Source organism: Hemicordylus capensis, chromosome 5 (genome assembly GCF_027244095.1).
Source record: "Hemicordylus capensis ecotype Gifberg chromosome 5, rHemCap1.1.pri, whole genome shotgun sequence".
NCBI classification, from domain to species: domain Eukaryota; kingdom Metazoa; phylum Chordata; class Lepidosauria; order Squamata; family Cordylidae; genus Hemicordylus; species Hemicordylus capensis.
This window is the reverse complement of record NC_069661.1, coordinates 14,171,536-14,193,424: the sequence shown is the minus strand read 5'-3', so window position 1 is coordinate 14,193,424 and position 21,889 is coordinate 14,171,536. Positions and strand designations below refer to the sequence as shown.

The 21,889-nt window shown below is 43.6% G+C and overlaps 1 protein-coding gene across 2 annotated transcripts in view; it reads right to left on the bottom strand.

Moving 5' to 3' along the window:
- The window catches only part of LOC128326157 (cilia- and flagella-associated protein 69-like), a 58,566-nt gene that overhangs the window by 26,083 nt on the left and 10,594 nt on the right, over positions 1 to 21,889 (bottom strand). Inside the window, exons 5-12 of one of the 2 annotated variants that reach the window (XM_053252448.1) lie at positions 19,053 to 19,129; positions 18,116 to 18,214; positions 7,029 to 7,193; positions 6,735 to 6,912; positions 4,994 to 5,117; positions 3,435 to 3,483; positions 3,225 to 3,346; positions 820 to 1,036 (exon numbers count right to left, since the gene is read on the bottom strand). In XM_053252448.1, the coding sequence (XP_053108423.1) occupies positions 820 to 1,036; positions 3,225 to 3,346; positions 3,435 to 3,483; positions 4,994 to 5,117; positions 6,735 to 6,912; positions 7,029 to 7,193; positions 18,116 to 18,214; positions 19,053 to 19,129 (1,031 nt within the window). Of the gene's footprint in view, positions 1 to 819; positions 1,037 to 3,224; positions 3,347 to 3,434; positions 3,484 to 4,993; positions 5,118 to 6,734; positions 6,913 to 7,028; positions 7,194 to 8,266; positions 18,052 to 18,115; positions 18,215 to 19,052; positions 19,130 to 21,889 lie in introns of those variants that run through there. The other variant, XM_053252449.1, reaches the window with a different exon arrangement.

The window sequence follows — 21,889 nt, the reverse complement described above, 5'->3', positions numbered from 1 at the left end:
GAGGCATTGAAAACACTCAGGAGATGGCAGTCTATAACCACTGAGTAGCTAATACGAATGCATTTTATAGAAACTCTGTAAAGCACCATGCCATGTAAAATGATAGCAATATATAAATAATAAATAGTTGAACAAGCTAGCTCTTATGGATGGGAAATCAACAGATTATGAATGATCTATAGAAATTAGCAGAACTCCAGTCTCCAGAACCTGTCATAATGGATTGAGATAATACAGTTTCCTATCATAAAATTAGTTCTTTTGAAATCACCATAGGTGGAAAGCACATGCAGTTATGTTATCAACAGGCAGTCTAATGGCGTTGGACTCCATGGCTCTCATCTTTTAACAAGCCTCAAACTCATGGCTTCTCAAAAGAGTAGCCACTAATGGAGCCCACTTGAAGTTGTCCACACTCAACAAGATTTCAATTACTGAGAGGTGGAAATCATCTCACTGTGGAGAAAATTCATTCATTCAGCCACTTTCTTCATCAGGAGCATGATTAAGCAGAAAAGAAACCCCAGCAATATTTTCGTAATTGCGTAACCCACAGTTCTCAGCTTTAGAGGATGTAAGTCAAAATCAGCAGTGTATTCACAACCATTATGTATAATTACAAGTTGCCATAAGAACATAAGAACAGCCCTGCTGGATCAGGCCCAAGGCCTAGAGAGTCCAGCATTCTGTTTCACATAGTGGCCCACCAGATGCCTCTGAGAAGCCCACAGGCAAGAGGTGAGGGCATGCCCTCTCTCTCCTGCTGTTGCTCCCCTGCAACTGGTATTTAGAGGCATCTTGCCTATCATGTCCACTCACCATTGCCTGCACACCATTCTAGAAACATGAGAAGGCGAGTATTTCCTTGGCACATCATGTAGTCTTCTACCAACAAGGGAGCCACTATAGCTAAGGTAGCAATTGCATGAAGCTGTAATTCTTCATATTGGGCTGCAGACCAGTCAAGCACTCCTGGCTTTTCATTTGGTTTTACATAATGAAACAAAGCCAGCATAACTTTACCCTCATGCAGCAGCTAAAGACAGAAAGGAAACAAAATAAAAATATCACGTATATATTTTAATGTATGCAAGTGAAAGAAAATGCTCTTCATATTTTCCTTGCTGATGTATACAGAGTTTGTCTTTGACACCCACACTATCGGATGACAGTTGAGGTGAAAAAAATTGTTCCCTGAATTCCTCTGAAATTTGTCCTTGGGAAACAAATGTACACAAATTTGTTTCCCAAATTTGGGAAACAAATTTAAATTGCCTGATGAAACAAATGACAGGCCTACTATTATGTCATAGCAACTGAATAGCAAGAATGTGCTCTTATAGAGTATTTGCCATCACAATGACATCTGATGATGTCATTTGTTTGCCATCTGATGTCTTTCATCATTGATGACTAAATGCAAGCAAGCAATCTTATAGAGTAGTCATACTAGGAGACAAATATTACATTTTTAATTGCAAGCGTATTAGATTATCAAACTGTTAGTTATCTCCACTAGAATAGGCTCAACTTATTTCAGACTTCTGGGGTGAGACACATGCTTCTGGTTATTGAAGAAATGAAGCTCTGGGATAAGCTTGCCATGACCCCGACCTTGATTAGCAGCCAGGACTATGTCACCAGGGGAATGAGCCAACCAGTTTAGGATGTTCAGCAGCAGAATGCAAACAGGGGCTGAGCAACCATTGGGCGAATCCAGGCCGCTGCCCCTCAGGGGCAGTGCCTCGAGGCCATGACACCCCCCCCCCACACACACACATCTGACATCAGGCACGGGGGTGTGTGATTTAGCCCCCAAACGGGGCTGCATGGCCCCGCCCTGTCTGACATCAGATGCAGGGGGCATGACTAAACGCTCCCTGCGTTTGACGTCACACACAGACTTTTGGGAGCAAATTGTAAACCTGATGTTGTCTGAGATCCTGTGTCTCTAGCTGACCTGATAATGGCAGAGTCTATAACCCTGACGTACCTCTTTGTCCCCCATGGGCTTATGATCAGGAAAGACACAAACAGAACAGCAACACTTAATAACTTTCCTGGAGAAAGTAATGTATCTATAGTAAACAAAGGTTGCATTAGCTCATAACACAGAACTGCGGGTCCATAGGATCCACTCCCCACCCCGCTCGCCTGTCTGAATTTGGACGTAATGGAGAGCAGGGAGCCTACAGTCAGCGAGACTGCAGAGAGGAGGGGGAACTGGTAGTGCGGGCTTCCTTCTTTCATGAAGGGCAGCCCGCACACCCAATGACAGTCAGAGAGAGGGAGGGAACACAGCCTACACTTCAGAATTTGGATCTAACACAGGCTGCAGTAACACAGGCTACAACATCAGCTGCATCGGGTTAGGGTGGTGAAACTCACTACAATCGGAGGGTACAAACTGGAGTTTGGTAAGTGAAACCTCGGGTCACTCTCTGCATGGAACCAGAGTTCTGAGGAGCTGTCCTGTATTCAGACATTAATGGTCCTGCAACCTCTGGCCCCTTCAACTCTGGTTCCATGTTACGTGCAAATGTGGTCAATATATCTCTACTGATCTAGCACACTACTATTTTTTCACCTTGAATAATTATTTGCTTTTTATAAGGTTAGAGAATATACTTCAGAAGGAGGAGATTATAAAGCTCAGGTTGACATGCCAAAATGAAATTCATGTATATAATATTAAAACTGCCCAGTGCAAACAGCCAATATTAGGGATGGTTTAAGCAAGTGTAGACTGTATTATACAATTTAAATCAGTGACCAACCTTCAGAACAATGCTCCACAGGGTCTCCTAACATATACTGCCATGCAGTGCTAACCCCCACACTAGCGCATGCACTCTGAATGTATGGGTGCTTTTGCACTCTTGTGCAAGAGCACAAATCGTTTTTGAAACTTGTGTTTGAGCCTCTGTGATATGTTTCTGCTCATGATGTTATTTAAAACACAAATTAAAAATTTTTGAAACACTATTAAACTGAGACCTCTGATTTATAATGCAGCAGAACTGCTTGTGCAGAAATAGCAATCTTCCAAGTATAGCTTATCCTTAGTAGCATCTCTTAATCACAATTATATTCTAGTGAGCAAGCAGCATTAGTTTCAGCCTACATACTGGCGAAGAATAATACAGTAACTTATTTAGGAACATACATATACAGAACGATGTAAACATGAATAACTGAAAATGATTAAATGATCCCAATCCTACCTGCACAGTAGATACATCTTTTGAGAGTACAGTAAGCATGTTAAACAGCAACTTTTTCAATTCAAAATCTTCATAGCAGTAAGTAAGCTTGAAGCCTTTTACCAAAGGATTATGACTTTTCACTGTGAAGGAAGTGAAAGTCATTTTTATAAACAATCCCAAATATATATAAGCCTGCAATACCAGTCACTAAAAAGCTGGATAACTTACCTTCAAAAAAAGTGGCAAAAAGTATTAGCTGCTTGGCAAATCCAGTTTCCTAAAAATATATAGATGTACAGTTCAATCATAGTGGATCATTTAACTGTAAATATTATTTTACTCTACATCTTGTTTAACTCATATTAAAGATGGAGCAAAAAATGAATAATAATAAATGGTAGATCACTTTGAACATTTCTGGAAAATGCAACAATTAGTAGGGAATCTGATCCAAGTCTTAATATAACTTTGTACATATAATCTAACTGACCTTACTATGAATTTTCTCTTCTGCCCCAGTGATGGAAAGAGAGTCGGGAATGGTTAACTCCAATGGCTCAAAATCTACTGAGGTGAGGAGTGGACTTATTCCTCATATTGAGACACAATTTCAGCTTGATGGACTCTATCAGTCTCATGCAAAGCTGAGCTATGTTCTTTAACTCAGAACCAGAATCTGAAACTCTGGTTTTACATTGGGCTGGTTTGGAAATGACATCCATTTGCCAGTACTAAACATTTGGTGTAGGGATGCCTGTGTCCCCCTCAACCCAGCCCAACATCCCACTGCTGCATAATCACATGAAGGAGTATGGTTCATTTGAACTGTCACACGCACATAACTTGGCAATGCCAGATGAGAGGAGAAGATGAGCATGTCCACACTCCTTCCGCATGTGATTGAGAGGGTCAGCTGGGGTATTGTTCAAACCAGTCCATACTGATTTGTGAGCCAGAGTTAAGCCACAGTTCCTGGTTTTGCATGAGCTGTGCAGCCATGGTTTAAAGAAACCAGGATGTAAATGTCAAGGCATCACACTGAGGCAGAGGAGGTAAGGGCAGGAAGGAATCCACAGTCTCTGCAGAATTTGGGCTATATGCACGATGCAAACTAACCACTGTTTTTTGATCATGTTAACTGGCCCAGTGGCTTATGGCATAAATTTAACAAGATGTTCATAAGAGAATGCATGTGATCCAAACTGCTTGTAGATCGACATATGCATTTCCCTTTTATATTACTGATCAGCACAAACTAACATCTGGACAGTATGAGCCACTGTAGTGCGATTTCAGCTCACATGCGCAGAATTAAGAGCATGAGCACTAGCATGGTGCAAATGGTGCTGTCATGCCGATGCTGAAACACAACCACAATCCAGCCCTCTCCTGGCTATTGGGTCATGGAGGGAATGGTGTAGTTCCAGCCCTCTCCTAGCCACATGGGAATAGTGTGGCTGGCATAGTCACATGCATACTGCTCTAAGACTATCTGAATCAGAATAATATTAAATCCGTATGGGTTTTCAGTAATGGCAAGTGAGGCAGACCTAAACACCCTTATCCCCTTGCCAGTAGTAGTCATGATGAAAAACATTGTTACCAACAACTGGCTCTGTAATACAGAGGTTTGAGAAGAAAGAAATATTTTGCAAGACATCAAACACACAAAAATCAAGGAAGGGAAACTAACTGAACACATGCAATATAAGATAACAATTCTTTAATTAAAAACAACAACAACAGCAACAAATGGACTTACAAAACTCAAACACATGCATACATACAATCATTGGTGCTCCTGGGTTTTGAGCTATGAGTGTGGATATTACTAAAATGTCATTTCTTAGCTGACGATCGTAATGGCTGGAACCATGCAAAAACAGGTTCAAAAATACTTCCTTCAGAGCACTGAGAAAGAAGTGAAATTCTTTATTTTAGTTTCCTCTAAATCTGACATTCTATTTTCCTTACACAATTTGAACTACAACTATATTTTAAACTCTAGAATTAGTAAAACAATTAAATTATTTAAACATCTACAAAATAATATATCAGATCTTAAGTCAGTGGCCTACATGTTCCCCAGTGAGTGATACGCGGGCAAAAGTGTTGGAGATGGAGGTCCAGTGCATTGACCTTTTGTACCAACTATCCTAATGACCACTAAGGGCACTGGGAGTAGAGATAGTGAGTAAAGGTCTCCCTACCTATCTCTACTCTATGACCCCTGATATGACTCAGGCATTTCCTGTGCTGAGTCAGAGTCCCTTCCCTTTCCTCTTAGAGAGCAGATGGAAACATCTCTCTCTCCCTACCATTTCATTATGTAGCCTTATAGATTAGGATTATGTCTTTCCTATCCAAAGTGTACTTCACCAATAAATCTTAGTATTTAGTTCTACAGGAATCTCCATGTGTCTTCTCTAAATAGCTGCAACAACTAAACTCTGCATTCTACTCTGTAACTGGAGTGGGTAGCTTCTTTAGTGCTCTCTGCTAATTAACTGGGAGTAAAATTACAACCCTTAACAAAAAGAAGGTCTGCACCCTTGCAGGGAGGCTGAATCACAGATCCAATTAACGCTTCTTCTGCAGGGCAGATTTGGGGGCATATTTCAGAAAGCAAAAAGTGGAGAGAAGCGAAATCACTCTCCCTCCTTCTGCCAGTCTTGCCAGGACGGAGGTCAGTTTATTTGCGTCATCCAGCCCACTGCAGTTTCCAGACACAGACCAAGCACTTCTACTGTCACACCTAACATCTTAGGTGATGAGACCTAACATCTTAGGTGATGAACCAACAACCTCAGATGGCCTCTCTCAGCAGTTTCATGAAGCTGTTAAAAAATGCTAGTCTGGAAAAGAATCCTTCCCTGCATCAACACTCCAGCCTATCTGCGAGGTTCTATGGGTTTTTAGTTTATTTTTCAGGCAAAGAATGTTCAGTTTGTTCTGGATGGAGTTGTTAAAAACATGGGGACAAGATGGAACTCTGTGGAACCTCATAGCATGAAAGGTATGAGGCTGAGCAACAGTACCCCAGTACCACCATAAAACTGCACTCCAACTCCCAATCTGTGGGTCCTCTCCAGAAAGATACTATGAGTTGATGGACTGAAAAGCTGCTGAGAGGTTTAGAAGAATGAATGGGATCTCCCTTGCCTGCCTTTCTCCCCCAGGATAGTTCATCAATTGGGGCAACTAAAGCAGTTTTGAAACTAGGGCTGGAACCGGACTGAAATGGGTCCAGGTGACTCAATGCACATACAGTGGTGCATTTCCAGTCTTCACCCTGCATTTGAGGGGGTTTGTACCCAGGTTCACTTTTAAAATAAAAGCATGTAGAGTCATTCACACATGAACATATTCACAGAAAGACATCTGTATGCATGTACAAATAATGTTGGAATATGGCTTTAGTGAAAAACAAAAATTTTCATTTGCCTCTTAAAATTATATGTCAAATTCATAAAAGATACCAGCAAGCAACTAGAACACTAACTTATATGCTGTTGAAGCTCACTTAACTTTATACATTCCAAATTACTAAGCTGATTAATAGTTTCTTTCTTGGAGCTTTTTTCTAACAAATTCCAGAGAATTTCAGAGGAACGGAATAGGAACTGCCCAGAGGAGTCAACATCATTCAGATGAGAACATAATCTTGATGGTGCCTGAGCTTTCATCATCAATTTGCAGTTTTCCTCTGGAAAATGAAAGGATTGATAATTAGCTCCCTTCCTGTTGCTATTGTTTCATGGCAAGGATTAGTAACAGAGATTTTTTCACACAACACACACACACACACACACTTATACTAACCAGAAATAGAAAGGTGCTGCAATGTTTTAATTATCCATAATTTCTCAGGATGTTGATTTTCAACTAATGTCAGCGACAAGAGTAATGTTTCAGCTAAACCTGCTAATTCCACCATCTTCTTTTTATAGTTCGTACTTATAGGTTGGTAAACTGTATTAAAAATAGCTGAAAGAAATCTGTTGTATTACAAAAGCCATGTTTACACAAAACAAAGGATTATTTCGATAACAATAAACTAGGATTTCCACTAGACTGAAATTTTAATATATTATTTTAAAGGTAACAAAATTCTAGGATTGATGCCCAACTGAATTAAATGCTATCTGAATATACTGGGGCAGATAAAACTAAATCATAAATAAGATTTACATGTTTTGAAAAGATTTCCATTATATTTAAAATACGTCAATTTCAATCACAGTAAGGTCTAATTCAGAGCCACAGTTGAATCTGGGTTGCACACAATGAGGCAATTCTCATGATCGCCAAAAAGTGGGTTGCTCCCCAATTCACTGACCAAATGAGCATCAGTCAATTGACATCCAAACCAGCCAGTTCTGGCTTATTTTATCCACACTTGCAAAATAAACCACAAACTGAACCCGAGGCTTGAAGTCTCCTGCATAAGTAAAAGAAAAATTTGCCAACCTTCAGGCCTACAAAATAGGTTGGGCTGACAATATCAACCACACTGGAATGCAACTGTTTGGCTGCAATGTTATCTGGGTTCTTCCACTAGAGCCCTTTAGTGCTGCTGAGCACTGCTTTCCTGCAGTTAGTGGGAAGGGAATTAAAAAACCAAGTTTCACAGAGCACTTGATATAGCAATGTCCTTCCCCACGGCCAAGTTACTTCTCTATACTGTGAATTCCATTCAGCAAAGGTTCTTCCCAAGGTTAACTGAATGCCTTGTCTTTGCTGGCTTTCCTGATGACTGCTTTCCTATACAGGATGGACGAGGTACTAATGCTGAATAGCCTCTGATTTGCCTCTTATATTTATTACATTATATAACTTATCTGAAATGTCTTAGTGCCTGTTTCTTTTCCTGGAGGGGAGGTGATATATAAAACATGATAAGAGGAAATAAGTAATGAAAGCTTCTCACTGCCATGGGAAAATAAATAAATAATAAAACTCTACCAGTACTGAATAGGGACATTCAAGTAGTGGTGGTTTACTGCTGAAAAGCCTCCAGTTTACCACTTGAGTATTATTTATTTAAACAGGTTGCTTACCTGTAACTGATGATCTGGTAGAGATCCGTCGACATCCATAAGAAAGGGCTCTGAGCCTGTTCAGAGTCCATGCAGCAGCCATGCCGTAGCCTGTCGAGGTGTCCAAGACCAGAGGCGTAACTATAGGGGGGGCACGTGCCCCGGGCGCCATCTTTTCTGGTCACATGGGGGGCGCCGTTATGACCAATTTTTTTTTAATTTTTAAAAATGTTTTGTTAATACAAATGTTTCCTGCTCAGTGCAGCAGTGCTGCAGCAGTCAAGGGAGCACGTCGGTGCCCCCTTCCCCACGAGCGGTCCCTTCCGCGCCACCTGCGCCCCCCCGCATTGCTTTGCTGGCACCTAGCGGCCAGTCAGTGGCCTGGCTTGGCAGCGGCGGCGGGCGCTTGTGAGGAAAAACCTAAGTATAATGTAGTATGTTGGGGGCGGGGGGGCGCCATTTCAGTGCTTGCCCCGGGCGCCGTTTTCCCTAGTTACGCCTCTGTCCAAGACCCACCCCCACACATGCAGTGTGCTATTTAAAGGCGGTTGGACGTCACGTCCCTCGGTTCTTGGACGACTGCCAAAGTGGACGATCATCCCAGTGAACAGGTGAGTTCGAAGAAGCTGAACGTATCCAAGGCGGCAAGCACACAAACTTAGGTATGCACATAGCAGAGCACAACTGCTGAGGGGTGGTCCGGGAGGGTCTTATAGATGTTGACAAGTCTCTACCAGATCATCAGTTACAGGTAAGCAACCTGTTTGTCTGGATCGAGATCCATAAGAAAGGGCGACTAGCAAGCTTCCCAAGGAGGAGGGTGCAGAGTGCTATAGCAATACCCACTTAAGTATACTTCTCTTGAAGCTCGCCTCTGCAGCAGAGTGCACATCTATGGCATAGTGCTTAATGAAAGGCATCTCAGAGGACCATGTTGCTGCTTTACAGATGTCCAGGAAGCTGATCCCCGAGAGGTGTGTTGCTGAAGAAGCGTAGGCCCGAGTGGAGTGTGCTTTAATTGCTTTAGGTGGAGTTTTCTTTTGGAGCTGGTACGTCAGAGCAATAAGTTCCACTAACCATCGCGACAGGCATTGCCTGGAGACACATGAGCCCTTGGAGACGCCCTTATAGGTGAGGTGTAGACCTAAAGTCCTTAGTGTGGTCCATGTAAAAAAGTAGGGACTGGCATACATCCTGGGAGTGCATTGCACACTCCAGGGCTGAGGAAGGGTTTCTGAAAAAAGCAGGGAGGACAATGTCCTGATTCAGATGGAACTCCGAAACTATCTTGGAAGAAAGGAAGGGTCCAGGTGCATGAGGACCTTTTCGGGGTAGAACGTTGTATAAGGGGAGTCCACCCTTAGTGCCGTCAGTTCACTAATCCTCTCGCCGTGGCGATGGCCACCAGAAAAGCGGTCTTGAGCTAGAGTAGTTTCAGGTCAGATGTAGCCATCGGTTCAAATGGAGCCTGTGTCGGTGTAGAAAGCACTAGGGAAAGGCTCCAAGGTTCCACTGGAGTCTTAATAGGCGAGAAAAGATTATTTAGACCCCTCAGGAAAGCCTTGCACTGAGGGAGGGACAACGGTGTTCAGCCCTCAGAACTAGGGTGCACTGAGGACAGTTCCGCCAAATGCATTCTCAATGAGACATTAGCCAAACCTTTGGCCTTTAACTGTGACAGATATAGTAGGACATCTTGTACGGTTGCACTCTTTGGTAGAAAACCCTGTGCATAGGCCTTAAACTGGACCCACTTCTTATGGTAATTCTGCCTAGTCGAAGGCTTCCTGCGGTTCAGCAAAATGTTGTCTAGAAGCTTATTCGCCACGCAGTCAGGCGCAGCGTGTTGACAGCTGGCTGGAGAATCAGACCTTCGTCCTGGGATAAGAGGTCGGGAACCTGAGGGCAGAGGCATAATGATGGGGGGCAGGCAGGGCACGTGCCCTAGGCGCCACTATAGGGAGGGTGCAAAAATGCTGACTGGCCCCGCCCCCGCCCCCAGTCGACATCCCCCACAAATTTCTAGCTTAATCCTCCTGAGTCCTGATTGCCAAATGCCTTGCGCAGCCTGCCTTTCCTCCTTGGGTGCGGCGTCTCTACTCTGGGTGCGCGCTGCCTGCTCCCTGCACCTGCTGCTGCCATTGGCTGGCCGAACGGCTGGACCTCCCCCGCCCTCACACACACTCGCGCTTGCGCGAGATCTCATCAGTCACGTCGTGTGCTTTTTTGAGGCTGCTGCCTACTGCTGGCGAGAGTGTCTGGTGGTGGTGCCTGCTGCCTGTTCTTCGGGGCTGAGAGCAGGAGGAAGAGAAGGTCATCAAGCGAACGGCGCAATTTTTTAAAAAGCAAGCATTAAAAGGTGTGTGTGCGTGCAGTGCTTGCAGCATGAGTCTTTACTCTTTTTAAATTTATTTCTGTAACCATGTGCTAGGGTGCTCAAGCTGCGGCGGGAGGGCAGGCTGCCTGGTGCACGCACAAACCACCATCAAAATGGATGGTTTTTTTTCCCTCCTGAGTCCTGACTGAGAGTGTGGCCAGCCTTAGGGGAGTCTCTCTCAGTGGGGGGGGGTTAGTTATAATATGCTACTGGGGGGTGGGGCGGCAAGCAGCCAGTGGCGAGGAAGCTCCCCTTGGAGAAACACTGGAGGACATATGAGATAAATGGTAAAGGAGTAGTTGCAAAGTAAGAAAAAACCCTGCTTGCTCTCTCCATTCGTGTATTATTTTATTACCTGACTGACATTAGGAAACTCGGGATATAAATGTAATAAATATATACATAAATAAAACTGGTAGCCCAAAGGCACTGGTCTGATAGCATGTTTATAAACAAACAAACTCTGAGAACCTTTCAATAGTCAATATTCCCTTTCCCCTTACCTTTCTTCACAATAGGGGCGGAGGAGGAGGGAAGTGGTGCGTGTGTTCGGTTTGGTTGGGCAGAGCAGAGGGAAGCGGTTGTGTGTGCCTCTCCCCCCCACCCCCATCCATCCCCTTTCTTCTGTTTCTGTTTGAGTCTTCTGCAAAATTATCTAATCTTCCTGCTCTTTGAAACTTAAGGATAGTAGCCTGTGAATTCTTTGGGGACACACTTTTCCCTATGCTTTATTTTTACTCTCTTCTTTATTTTTACCCTCTTTGACAAAAGCTTTTGATCCCTCTATCCACTGCAAGCTTATAGCAGATGTTAGAAGATGGTTATTACAGCAGGGTAATAATAATTCCTTCAGAACTGCATCTTGATAAGAATGAAACATTTCCACAGTGTCCTCTGAGAGTTTGATTTTCCTAGCTAATATTGTTGCTGACTTAATCTTTGTGATGATTACAAGGGTTTAATAGCTTGGTATTTCTACTTCTCTGAAGTGTACTCCATACAGGGATATATGATGCAAGTATGAGAAGCTGATGCATTTTCTGTTTCTGTAGCAAAGGAATTATTATTGTTGTTGTTATCATTAACATTATTATTATTACATTTATATCCCATTCTTCCTCCAGGGAGCCCAGAGCGGTGTACTACATACTTAAGTTTCCTCTCACAACAACCCTGTGAAGTAGGTTAGGCTGAAAGAGAAGTGACTGGCCCAGAGTCACCCAGCAAGTATCATGGCTGAATGGGGATTTGAACTCGGGTCTTCCCGGTCCTAGTCCAGCACTCTAACCACTACACCACGCTGGCTATTCAATTCAATTCAATTGGCATCAGTTGCACAAACAAGATGCAGGTGTCTTGGTTGCAGGACTATATGATACGATTCCTAGGATATACCTTATAAAAGATGGAGAAGGGCATATATGTTGGTGATACAGATCATGCTGTATCAAGGAAGGTCTAGTTATAATTTTCAGACATGTCATAATTTGTTAATTAAAAGTTTAACGAGCTTGACTTGTATTTTTTTGTAATTTCTATATTTTTGGTATTTTTGTATTTTTTAGGTAATATTATGGTAAAATACATGTTTCCTGAAAGAAGCATGTCAGATGTTTGGATGGGGGGGGGCGCAATTTCAGTGCTTGCCCTAGGCGCCGTTTTCCCTAGTTACTCCACTGCCTGAGGGAGCAGATGATACCTGTTCCTTGCCAGTCTGTGTAGCTATGGAAAACAAGATTGCCTTGGCCACCACGGGGTTACTAGGATGCAGGAGGTGGGTTCGCTGAGGAGGCGTGCTACCACTCTGACAATCAAGGGTTGAGGGGTTTAGATGTAAGGACATTTCTTCGTCCAGTCCAACTGAAATGCATCCTCTAGGGACAGACGGTCATGTCCCACCCACCCTGGAACAGAAGTGGGTGCACTTTGTATTGGTGGAGGTCTATCGTTGGCTGCATCCAGCATCTGAACAGGGGAGTCAGGTATAGAGGGTTGAGCTCCCATTCGTGCTGATGATCCTGAAGAAATACACAACTCAGGCCATCCTCTTGCACATTCTCCAGTCCTTTGATGTGGACTGCTACAGGATATACTTGATGTCACAGGCACCAGTGCCATAATTGGATACTGAGGATGCATAAAGTGCACGGCATGGTACCGCCCTGGCAGTTGATATAAGCCTGGGCTGTTGTGTTGTCCAAGTGGACCTGAACAGAGGTACCTTGAATCATCGGCAGGAATGCGCGTAGGGCTTGAAAGACTGCCAACAGTTCTAGGAAGCTGATGTGCAGGCTGCTCTGTCATAGTGACCATTTTCTTTATACTTGCCTGCCCTCGCAATGAGCTCCCCAGCCTAGCAGGGAGGCATCTGTCATGACCCAGGCAGATGACGAGGGACTCTGGAAACGATTCCCCTCCAGAAGATTCCTTCGATCTGACCACCATGACAGTGATCTCAGGTGGTAGGAGCAGACATTTTCGCTGGCTGTCCTTGAATGGGCTGAATACCGAAAGAAACCAGAGTTAGATCTTTCGCATCTTTAGACGAGCATATCGGATGACTGTGTTGCACAACGCCATCAGTCCCAAGAGGCGCTGGATGGACTGCACCGGTTGTAGCAGCTGGTTCTGAATCTGGTTGTTCTAGATTCTGAATAATCAGGAAATGGTCTTCTGGCAAGAATGCTCTTTGGGCATTGGTGTCCAGAACTGCTCTGATATAAGGGATGACCGGAACCACTTCCAGGTTGGACTTTTTCCAGTTTACCTGGATCCCCAAGTCCCGTAGGAGGTGCAATACAAATTGTATCTGCAAACGTAACTCGTTTCTGTCCCTTGATGTTAGAAGCCAGTCGTCGAGATACGGGTAGATCGAGATCCCATGTGTTCGCAAGTGGGCTTTCACTACTGCCATGCATTTTGTAAAAACTCTGGGGGCAGTGGACAGTTTGAATGGTAATAATTCATTGTATTGGTACACCTGGTTGCCTAACGTAAAACACAGGTATTTCCTGTGTTCTGGTCGGATGCTGATATGGAAATACACATCTTTTAGATCAAGCATCACCAGCCACCGTTCCCCTTGTAGGAGTGGCAGGATTTGCTGTAATGCTGTCATTCAAAATTTCCTTGCCCGCACAAACTTGTTCAGGCAACGAAGATCCATGATGGGTCTCAAACCCCCATCCCGCTTTGGAATTTAGAAATAGCAGGAGTAGAAGCCATTGTGCTTGGCCGTCCACGGCACCTGAGCAATAGTGTCCTTCTTCAACAATTCTTTCACCTCTGTTTTCAGCATTTCTGTGGAGGAGGTGAATCTTATCCCAGTAAACCGGAGTGGCTGTCAAAACTCTATCGCGTATCCCAGTGACACAGTCTTCAGGACCCAGAGGTCTGAAGTTATGCGGTGCCATGCGGGGGCATAGCTGGCCAATCTGATGGAATGAGATGGCAGCCTCGATGGTAGTGCTCCCATTGGCAGGGATAGAGAGAAGGGTGGTGTCAGTGGATGGGCATACACCTCAAACCCGCTTTTGGGAGTTTGAGGACTTGGGTGCCCATGATTGTGTGTTTTTCTATTTCTTGGGCCAAGTTTGTTTCTGGTACGGGTTGTAACGTCTTATATAGTCGTGATGGTCCTGTTGGCAGTAAGGTGGTCTTTGTAGTCCAAAACTTGGACGATGTCTTTGTGGATAAGAGGATGTACTAGGCTGGTCAGTAAACATTTTGGCCGTAAACTTTGACTTTTTCATCTGTTCCATGACACTATCAGTGGTGTCACTAAAAAGGCCTGAGCCGTCAAAGGGGAAGCCTTCAATCTTGTCCTTCATATGCAGTTGTAGATGAGTAGACCGAAGCCAAGCATGTCTGCGCAGAGTGATTGCTGTGGTCAGAGATCTAGATTCTGACTCCGCCAGGTGCTTGGCTATGCTCAACTGCTGCCTTGTCAAATCTGCAGAACTCTCTAGAGTTTTTTGAAACTTTGTTTTAAACTCAGCAAGCGATAAGGTGTCCAGGTCTGTCAGTAAGCATTCCTATATACTATGCGTGTACTTGGCTGTGCATACCGCATAGTTAGCCACTTTGATCGATAAGCAAGATGTAGATTAAATCTTGCACCCAAGCAGATCCAACTTCCTGCCCTCTTTCTCAGGGAGCACCACATGGTGTTTTCCCGCCTTAGAGGAGGAAGCACAGTCTGTTACCAGGGAGTTTGGTGCTGGGTGTTTCAGCAAATATGCATTATCTTTTTCCTGGATCCTGTATAAGCTCTCCAAGGGTTTAGAGGTCAGTGTTGAGGTATGTAGGACTTTCTGGTCACATTTTGTAGCCCTAGTGATGACTGGGAGCATGGGCAATGCAACTGGTGCAGTACTCTGGGTCTGAATCATAAAGTTATATACAGGGTCATCAATAGTTTGAAGCTGAGTGTGCAAATCCAGCCCCAGTGCTTCAGCCATGGTACGGATATGTTTGTGGTAAGATTTCATTTCCTTGTTCAGTGACATATAGGTGGCAGGGGCCATGTCTGTGAGTGGTTCCACTATACTGTCTTCACCCTCAGGATCTGAATCAAGATCAGAAAAACCATAGTGCTCTGAGGCTGATGAGGCCGGTGAAGTTGGCACTACAGTCTGAGTTTCTATGGTCGACTTAAGTGACAAATCCTGGGACGTCTGCGTGGCAACGCTGCGTGAGGGGTAATTCAGTGTTTGGACTGACTTTTGCGCGAAGGGTTGAGACTCAGTCTGAGTTGCAGCAGTGGTGTAATTCTGACGTGGAACATACGGCCTCCAAGCATGCGTATGGTCCGAGAAATCGTAAGGTGCCCCCGGGGAGAAGTTCCCTAGAGGAGCGGCTGGAGCTGGCACTGGAGCAGAGATGTGCGAGAAGCCACAGGTATGCCATGACTTAAGATGCTCAGCTGACAATGAGGGTCTGCAGCAGTAGGTAGTTCAGCATCCAAGGGTAGGAAGCCTGTAAAGGTCGATGCCGAGGGTGTGCTCGATGTTGAGTCCAGGATCAATAAAATGGTGCGCATCATGGAGGGATCCAGAGTCGATGGTCCTGCACCAGAGGGCTCATCATCACCATCGGCATCGAAGGCTGGAATTGGCGCATGGAGGCTCGGTGTCACTTGTTTCGACAGCGACACAATCGGGATATGTAATGTCGACATCAGAGGAGCCTGCGGGACCGGCATTGACAGCGTTGAAGAAGAAAGTGGCGTCGCTGCTGGTGACAGAGAATGCACCCTGGTGCTGTGTGGAACTCCCAACAATGAAGCAGGGGGCTCGTGTTGGGGAGCCAGTACTGTTGTAGCGCATAAATGTGGAAGAGGAGGTTGATGCATCAATTGGGGAACCGGCACCTCTGCGGGTTCTTGCTGGTCCGATGGAGAAGGCGTATGTTCTGTAGTCAAATCAATGAGGTGCAGACACTTCTCAACACGCGAGCCCAAACTGTCTTTGTTCACACACTTTGTTGGTCGTTGTGTACTCAATGTCGATGCAGTGCCCGAGGCATGTCGTGACCGTGCCGATGTGGATGACGATGTCGAAGAGTTCAGTGTTGATGTAGATGCCTAGGATTCCCTCTGATGTGTTGATGTTTATGGCTTCGGTGTCGATGTTGACAAATCCTGTCGGGATTGCGAGGTCGAAGACGAGTGCTTATGTTTAGGTGTCGATGTCGAGGACTTCTGATGGGCTGACTTTCCGGATGTCGAGATGGGTGTCTTGTTCTGTGGGGCCGACATCGACATAGACGTCGAAGCTTTCCCTTGACCAGGGGTTGACGTCGACAAAGGCAGAGGAGGATGGCTTGGTGTCGAGATGTGTTTCGACATCCCTTTATGTGTTGGCGTCATAAGGCCAGTCAACCCCAATTGTTTCGAGGTCTAAGGACACGCTGTAGTAGAAGCAGGCTTTAGAGGAGTGCCTGGCATCGATGGGCTCAAGACTTCATCATAGATCGTGGCATGCAGCAGCAGGGCCTGGTTCTTTCTCGTCTGCTTGGAGAAGGAGAGGCAGATCTTACACGCTGCCACATTATGTTCCTCTCCCAAACACATTAAGCAGAGGTCATGTAAATCCTTAGAGGGGAGTTTGGCATTATAGCCCTCACACCTCTTAAAGGTTTTTTAAAATCATCCACCATTTTCCAAGAATTTCCAAGTCCGGTCCGTAGGTTCAAATCCAAGGTAGTTTGTCAGCCAGTCCGAGTCAAGCACCAAAACAATCTCGTCAGCCAGTCCGGGTCAAACACACTAGAAAGAACGTCAGCCATTCCAAGTCATACACAAGCAGTAACTGTCAGACAGTCCAGGTCAAATACAAAGAAAAAGATGGTCCAAAAAGAGCAACAGAATAATTTTCTCAAAGAAGAACTCACGAAGAATGTTTCCGACAGGAACGGCAGACCGAGGTCTTAACACTGAGCTGGTCGGAAAAGAACTGAGGGACGGAACGTCCAACCACCCTTAAATAGCACGCTGCATGCGTGGGGAGGGGGCTTGGACGTCTCAACAAGCTACGGCATGGCTACCGCATGGTCTTCTTGCAGGCGCAGAGCCCTTTCTTATGGATCTCAGCGGCTCTCGATCCAGATCCTTTCTTTATTTTGTTATATTCTTTTTTAAGAAATAGTGAAATAGTACAATTTAAAGCATTAAACCCAGAACCTTATACTTGAAAAGGTTAGATAACTTTTACTATAGGCATTGCTACTAAAAGCATCTATGGCCCAGATCAGACCCATACCACTGCTCAAGATTTTGTTCCAACACCAAGACGTTGGTGCATGTATCTCTGTCCACCAGAGACATACTTTAATATGTGACATAGACATTCCAGGCAGATGTCTGAATGCATAGAGCCCTGAATCACATGATTCTATGATGACAACGACTTTATTTATTTATTGTTGTTGTTGTTGTTATTTTATTGTTAAATTTATACCCCACCTTTCATTAAGAAAATCCCAAGGCAATGACGACGGATATTTATATACTGCGCTTCAACCAAAGTTCACAAAGCAGTTTACATAGAAAAATAAATAATACATAAATAAGATGATCCCCGTCCCCAAAGGACTCACAGTGTACAAAGAAACACAAGGTAGACTCCAGCAACAGCCACTGGAGGGATGCTGTGCTGGGGTTGGATAGGGTCAGTTGCTGTCCCCCTGCTAAATATAAGGGAATCACCACTTTAAAAGATGTCTCTTTACTCAGTTAGCAGGAAACTGCTAAGTGGGAGCGTGAGCTGGCGCTGGTGTCTACTGACCAGTCTTGGGTAATGTCTTATTTTTAGACTACAGCTCCCATCATCCCCAGCCACAATGGACAAAGGCTGGAAGTGTTGGACTTTGTAGTCCAAAAGCAACAAGTTATCCAAGACCTCTACTACAGAAACATGATTGCCAAGCCATTTGATCCAGGCCTTTGATAAATTGGCTACATTTCACTCAGTAGGTATTAAAATAGATTATACCTTCAAACTCTTTCTTTGGTGGCTCAGCGTGGTAAAAGCTAATAACAGACTTACAGATTTGTATCCTTACTTGAGAATATGGCACCCTCATCAAGTAACCTGAAAAAACAGGCAAATAATATATCCAGCAATATAGTATATGTAGCAATATAAATTTTGTACACCGCCTAGGGATGTACACATCAGGCAGTATAAAAATATGATAGATAGATAGATAGATAGATAGATAGATAGATAGATAGATAGATAGATAGATAGATAGATAGATAGATATCCCAGTCTTATGGTTCCATGTGTTGCATCACAGTAGTATGTTTTCTTCTCAGTATTTTATTTTGGGTCCCAGCACTGACAAAGGTGGCGGTGGGGATGCCTTGGAATAGTAATGTTTCATGGAAAAATACAAACAATACGTACAGCTTCTAGAAAGGCAAAGACTTCAGATAACTTCTACAGTGTTATACACATAAGAAGAACTTGGTGAAGATGAGCTACAGTCCAAAGCACAGTTATATATGCTTAAGCATGCTGTCTTGAAGGGAATAAATAACCTTAACAGAATGAAAATGCATAGCACAGCTCTAAATATGTAAACCACCTAGAAAGATTTTATATCAGGCAGCATATAAATTAAATTAAAAGAAGCAATTTCCATGGAGTTCAACAAGACTAGCAGTCACTAGTAAGTTTGCTTAGAATTGTAATTGCAGGCTGATTGGACAGTCTCCCTTGAAATGCACCAGTAATAAAACACACATTTAATTTTTAATGGTTTTTAGACTTAGAATAATGTAAATGAAGTTCTACAATGTATCTCATAATTTAAGGCTCACATGTCTGACAAGTCCAGATGCACATATGTGTGCACATGTACACACACATAGTACATGAATACAACATCCCCAGTTCTTAAAACACACACACAGTATAAAATTACCCAATTGTGCAAATGATTCTTGAACTTCTTTGGCATAGTTTCCTTCATCAGATGAATTCTTTTTATAAAATGGTAACCTGAGAAATTTAAAGAAAAATGTTATAGCAATTGTATTTAAAATATGATGGGGGAAATCCTGTTCATGATATTCATAGAAGTACATTACACCAACCATTCTGATTAAATGCATGAGGGAATTAGAGCAGTTTTCCATGATTTCACTCACAAGCAAATAAAAAGAATACTAGCTAATATGAGCGTGGGGGAATTTCTAAATAGAAGAGGAAGTTATCATACTGTCTAATATAAATCATATGCCCAAACCAAGTTGTACATTACTATTTATACCAAGATGGGGGGGGGGGATTGTACAAGTATTCAAAGTATTCAAACAATTCAGTGTATTGTTTAAAAGAAGATTCCATTCTATTCTAGAACACTGGAACATTTATGATACAACAATGTGCCTGATTCTGAAAGTGCTCCCCTCACTTAAATCAGTTTACCATATGAACTTATCCTCAAGGTCCAGCATATTATTACTGCTCAATGGAATCTAATTTCTTCTAAACAACTCATAGAACTGGCTCATAATTCAAAAAGTTAGGCTGGTTTCAAAACCAAATTCCTTTCCAGTAAGTTATATTATTATTATTATTATTATTATTATTATTATTATTATTATTATTATGTCAATATATCAGCGGGAGACACTAATAGATACAAGCTCCTTTTAAAAAAAACTTGAAAAAAGTAAGTAACTCGCATATGCACTATTAGGTTGGGTTTTTATTTTATTTCTAAAATGATGGCTTTGTGGGCCCCTCTGCAAAATGGATTTAGTAAAGTACACCTGTAGCAAACGGGCCTCCCTTACCATAAAGAGTTAAGAGGAAGTGAATCCTGTCCTGTCTGACAGGCAGGGACTTCTAGGTATCAGCCACTCAGCACACAGCGACCTGGACCTAGAGGGCCTTGAGGCAGGAAGTTAAGAGGTTCTTTGTTCTCTCACTTGGAGCCAGGCAGGGCAAGAAACAGGTTGGTTTGCCAAGCCATGGTGGCAACCAGAAGTTCTGCAGGAGCCTGAAGTCTCTACCATGGATTTGGTGAGTTCAGGAGGGAAGCCAGGGCTTTGGCTTCAGGGAAAGGTTTAGCCAGGGAACCATATATTAGTAGCCTGCATCAGATTTCCTTGATTTTGTGCTGTTGCAAACTGTTACAACTGATCTATTGTGTTTTTATCTGTAACATAACGAAGAGGAACTGAACCTGAGCCCTTTTATCCAACTAGGGCTCTGTAGGTGTCTCTGTACCCTGTGAAGGTGCTTTTATAGGTTTCTTGCAACTTGGGCACTTTCTGAATTATCTTTGCAACTGAGTAACCATGATTTTAAAGTGTGCCACTCCAAATACCAGCCAGAGTGCTTTTTGAAGTATTCTTGCAAGTACTGATTGTTTCTGTTACCTGTAACTAAAAGCTGAGAGAGCCTCAGACTGAAGCAGTCTGTAGTATTTTGAATAAAGTTTTTCTCCTTTTGTTCTTTGTCATTCGCCTGTCTTTGAGTGGATTTTAACTCAGGGAAAAGGGGTCTTACTCTGGTGCAAACATGGCTCAATGTTAATTGCTCAGCAAACTACCAAGTTTTCTTTTCACATGTAGGCTGCACTGGGAGGTTTTTGTATTTTTCCATTTGGTAAAGAGGAAGAGAGTCTCCCTGGAAACTCACCCAAATCCAGGGAGGAGTTAAACTCTGTAGTTAGGGTGTGGTGGCAGCGAATCAGCTACTGAGGAAGCGGTTTTACAAGGAACAGCCTTTGTTGAACAAACATGGAGGAAATGAACCAGCAATTTATTTCCCCCACGTGGGCTTGCTTTGAGACAAAGGTTTGGCTTAAATCCGCTGTTCGCTAATTTGTTACAACACCTATTTACCATTTCTTTGGCTTGAAACCTATAGACACTGTTTTTGAAGACTGCTCCATCTGCTTATTTATTTAACTTATTTTTATACTGCCCACTCCTGAAGTCTGTAGGCTTTTTAATCTTGCTTTCTCTAGATAAGACATTTTCAATTCTTTCAAACCTTCCTGAACCCCAACCCCTAGAAGAATTCATGTATAAAAGCAGCTACTCTTCAGTGAGTAGGAATGTGCATGAAGCAAGGTTCGTGCACTGGTTTGGCACCACGGGGAGGGGAAAGGTTTTTTAAAAGGGGTATTTTTTTTAAAAAGGAGAGCAGGTGCTAATTTGTCTCTGCTGCCACAGGCAGCTTCCTGATGTGGCAGCGCTTGTCCCAAGTACCCACATGCGGTGCCAGCACATATATAGTTTCCATTCTATCTATGCAAATTCCAATTGAGATTCTAAAGAGCTAATGGTTGGTCTAAGTGCTGAGATGTTTTTGCCACAGTAGCTACTGAGTGATGAAATCCCCCTCCCCCCCCAATATATATTCATTCCCCTCACCCTAGGTTTCAGTGGATTGCCTTGGGATGAGATGTCTAATTCTTTATTGCAGTGATGTGAGGAAGTTGGGCATCTTATCTCCAGTGTGGGGGAAAATCTGAGTCATATGCATGCCGCACATGCGCAAAGGCCAGGTGAGTGACAAAATGGTTCTGCTGTGTGGGATGCTGGGCGAAGTCCAGCTTGTGGCAGCTTGCAGGTGCGGCAGTGCTGCTGGTAAGCACCTTCTAATTTACTTTTAAAGATGCCTCTCACTGCCCCCACAGCGCCGCTCTCACTGGCTGCCACTGCAAACAGGCAAATGGTTTCGAGGAAAGGGGAGAAAACTGTCAAGCTGAGAACGACTGGGAATGAGAAGAACCAGTTCATG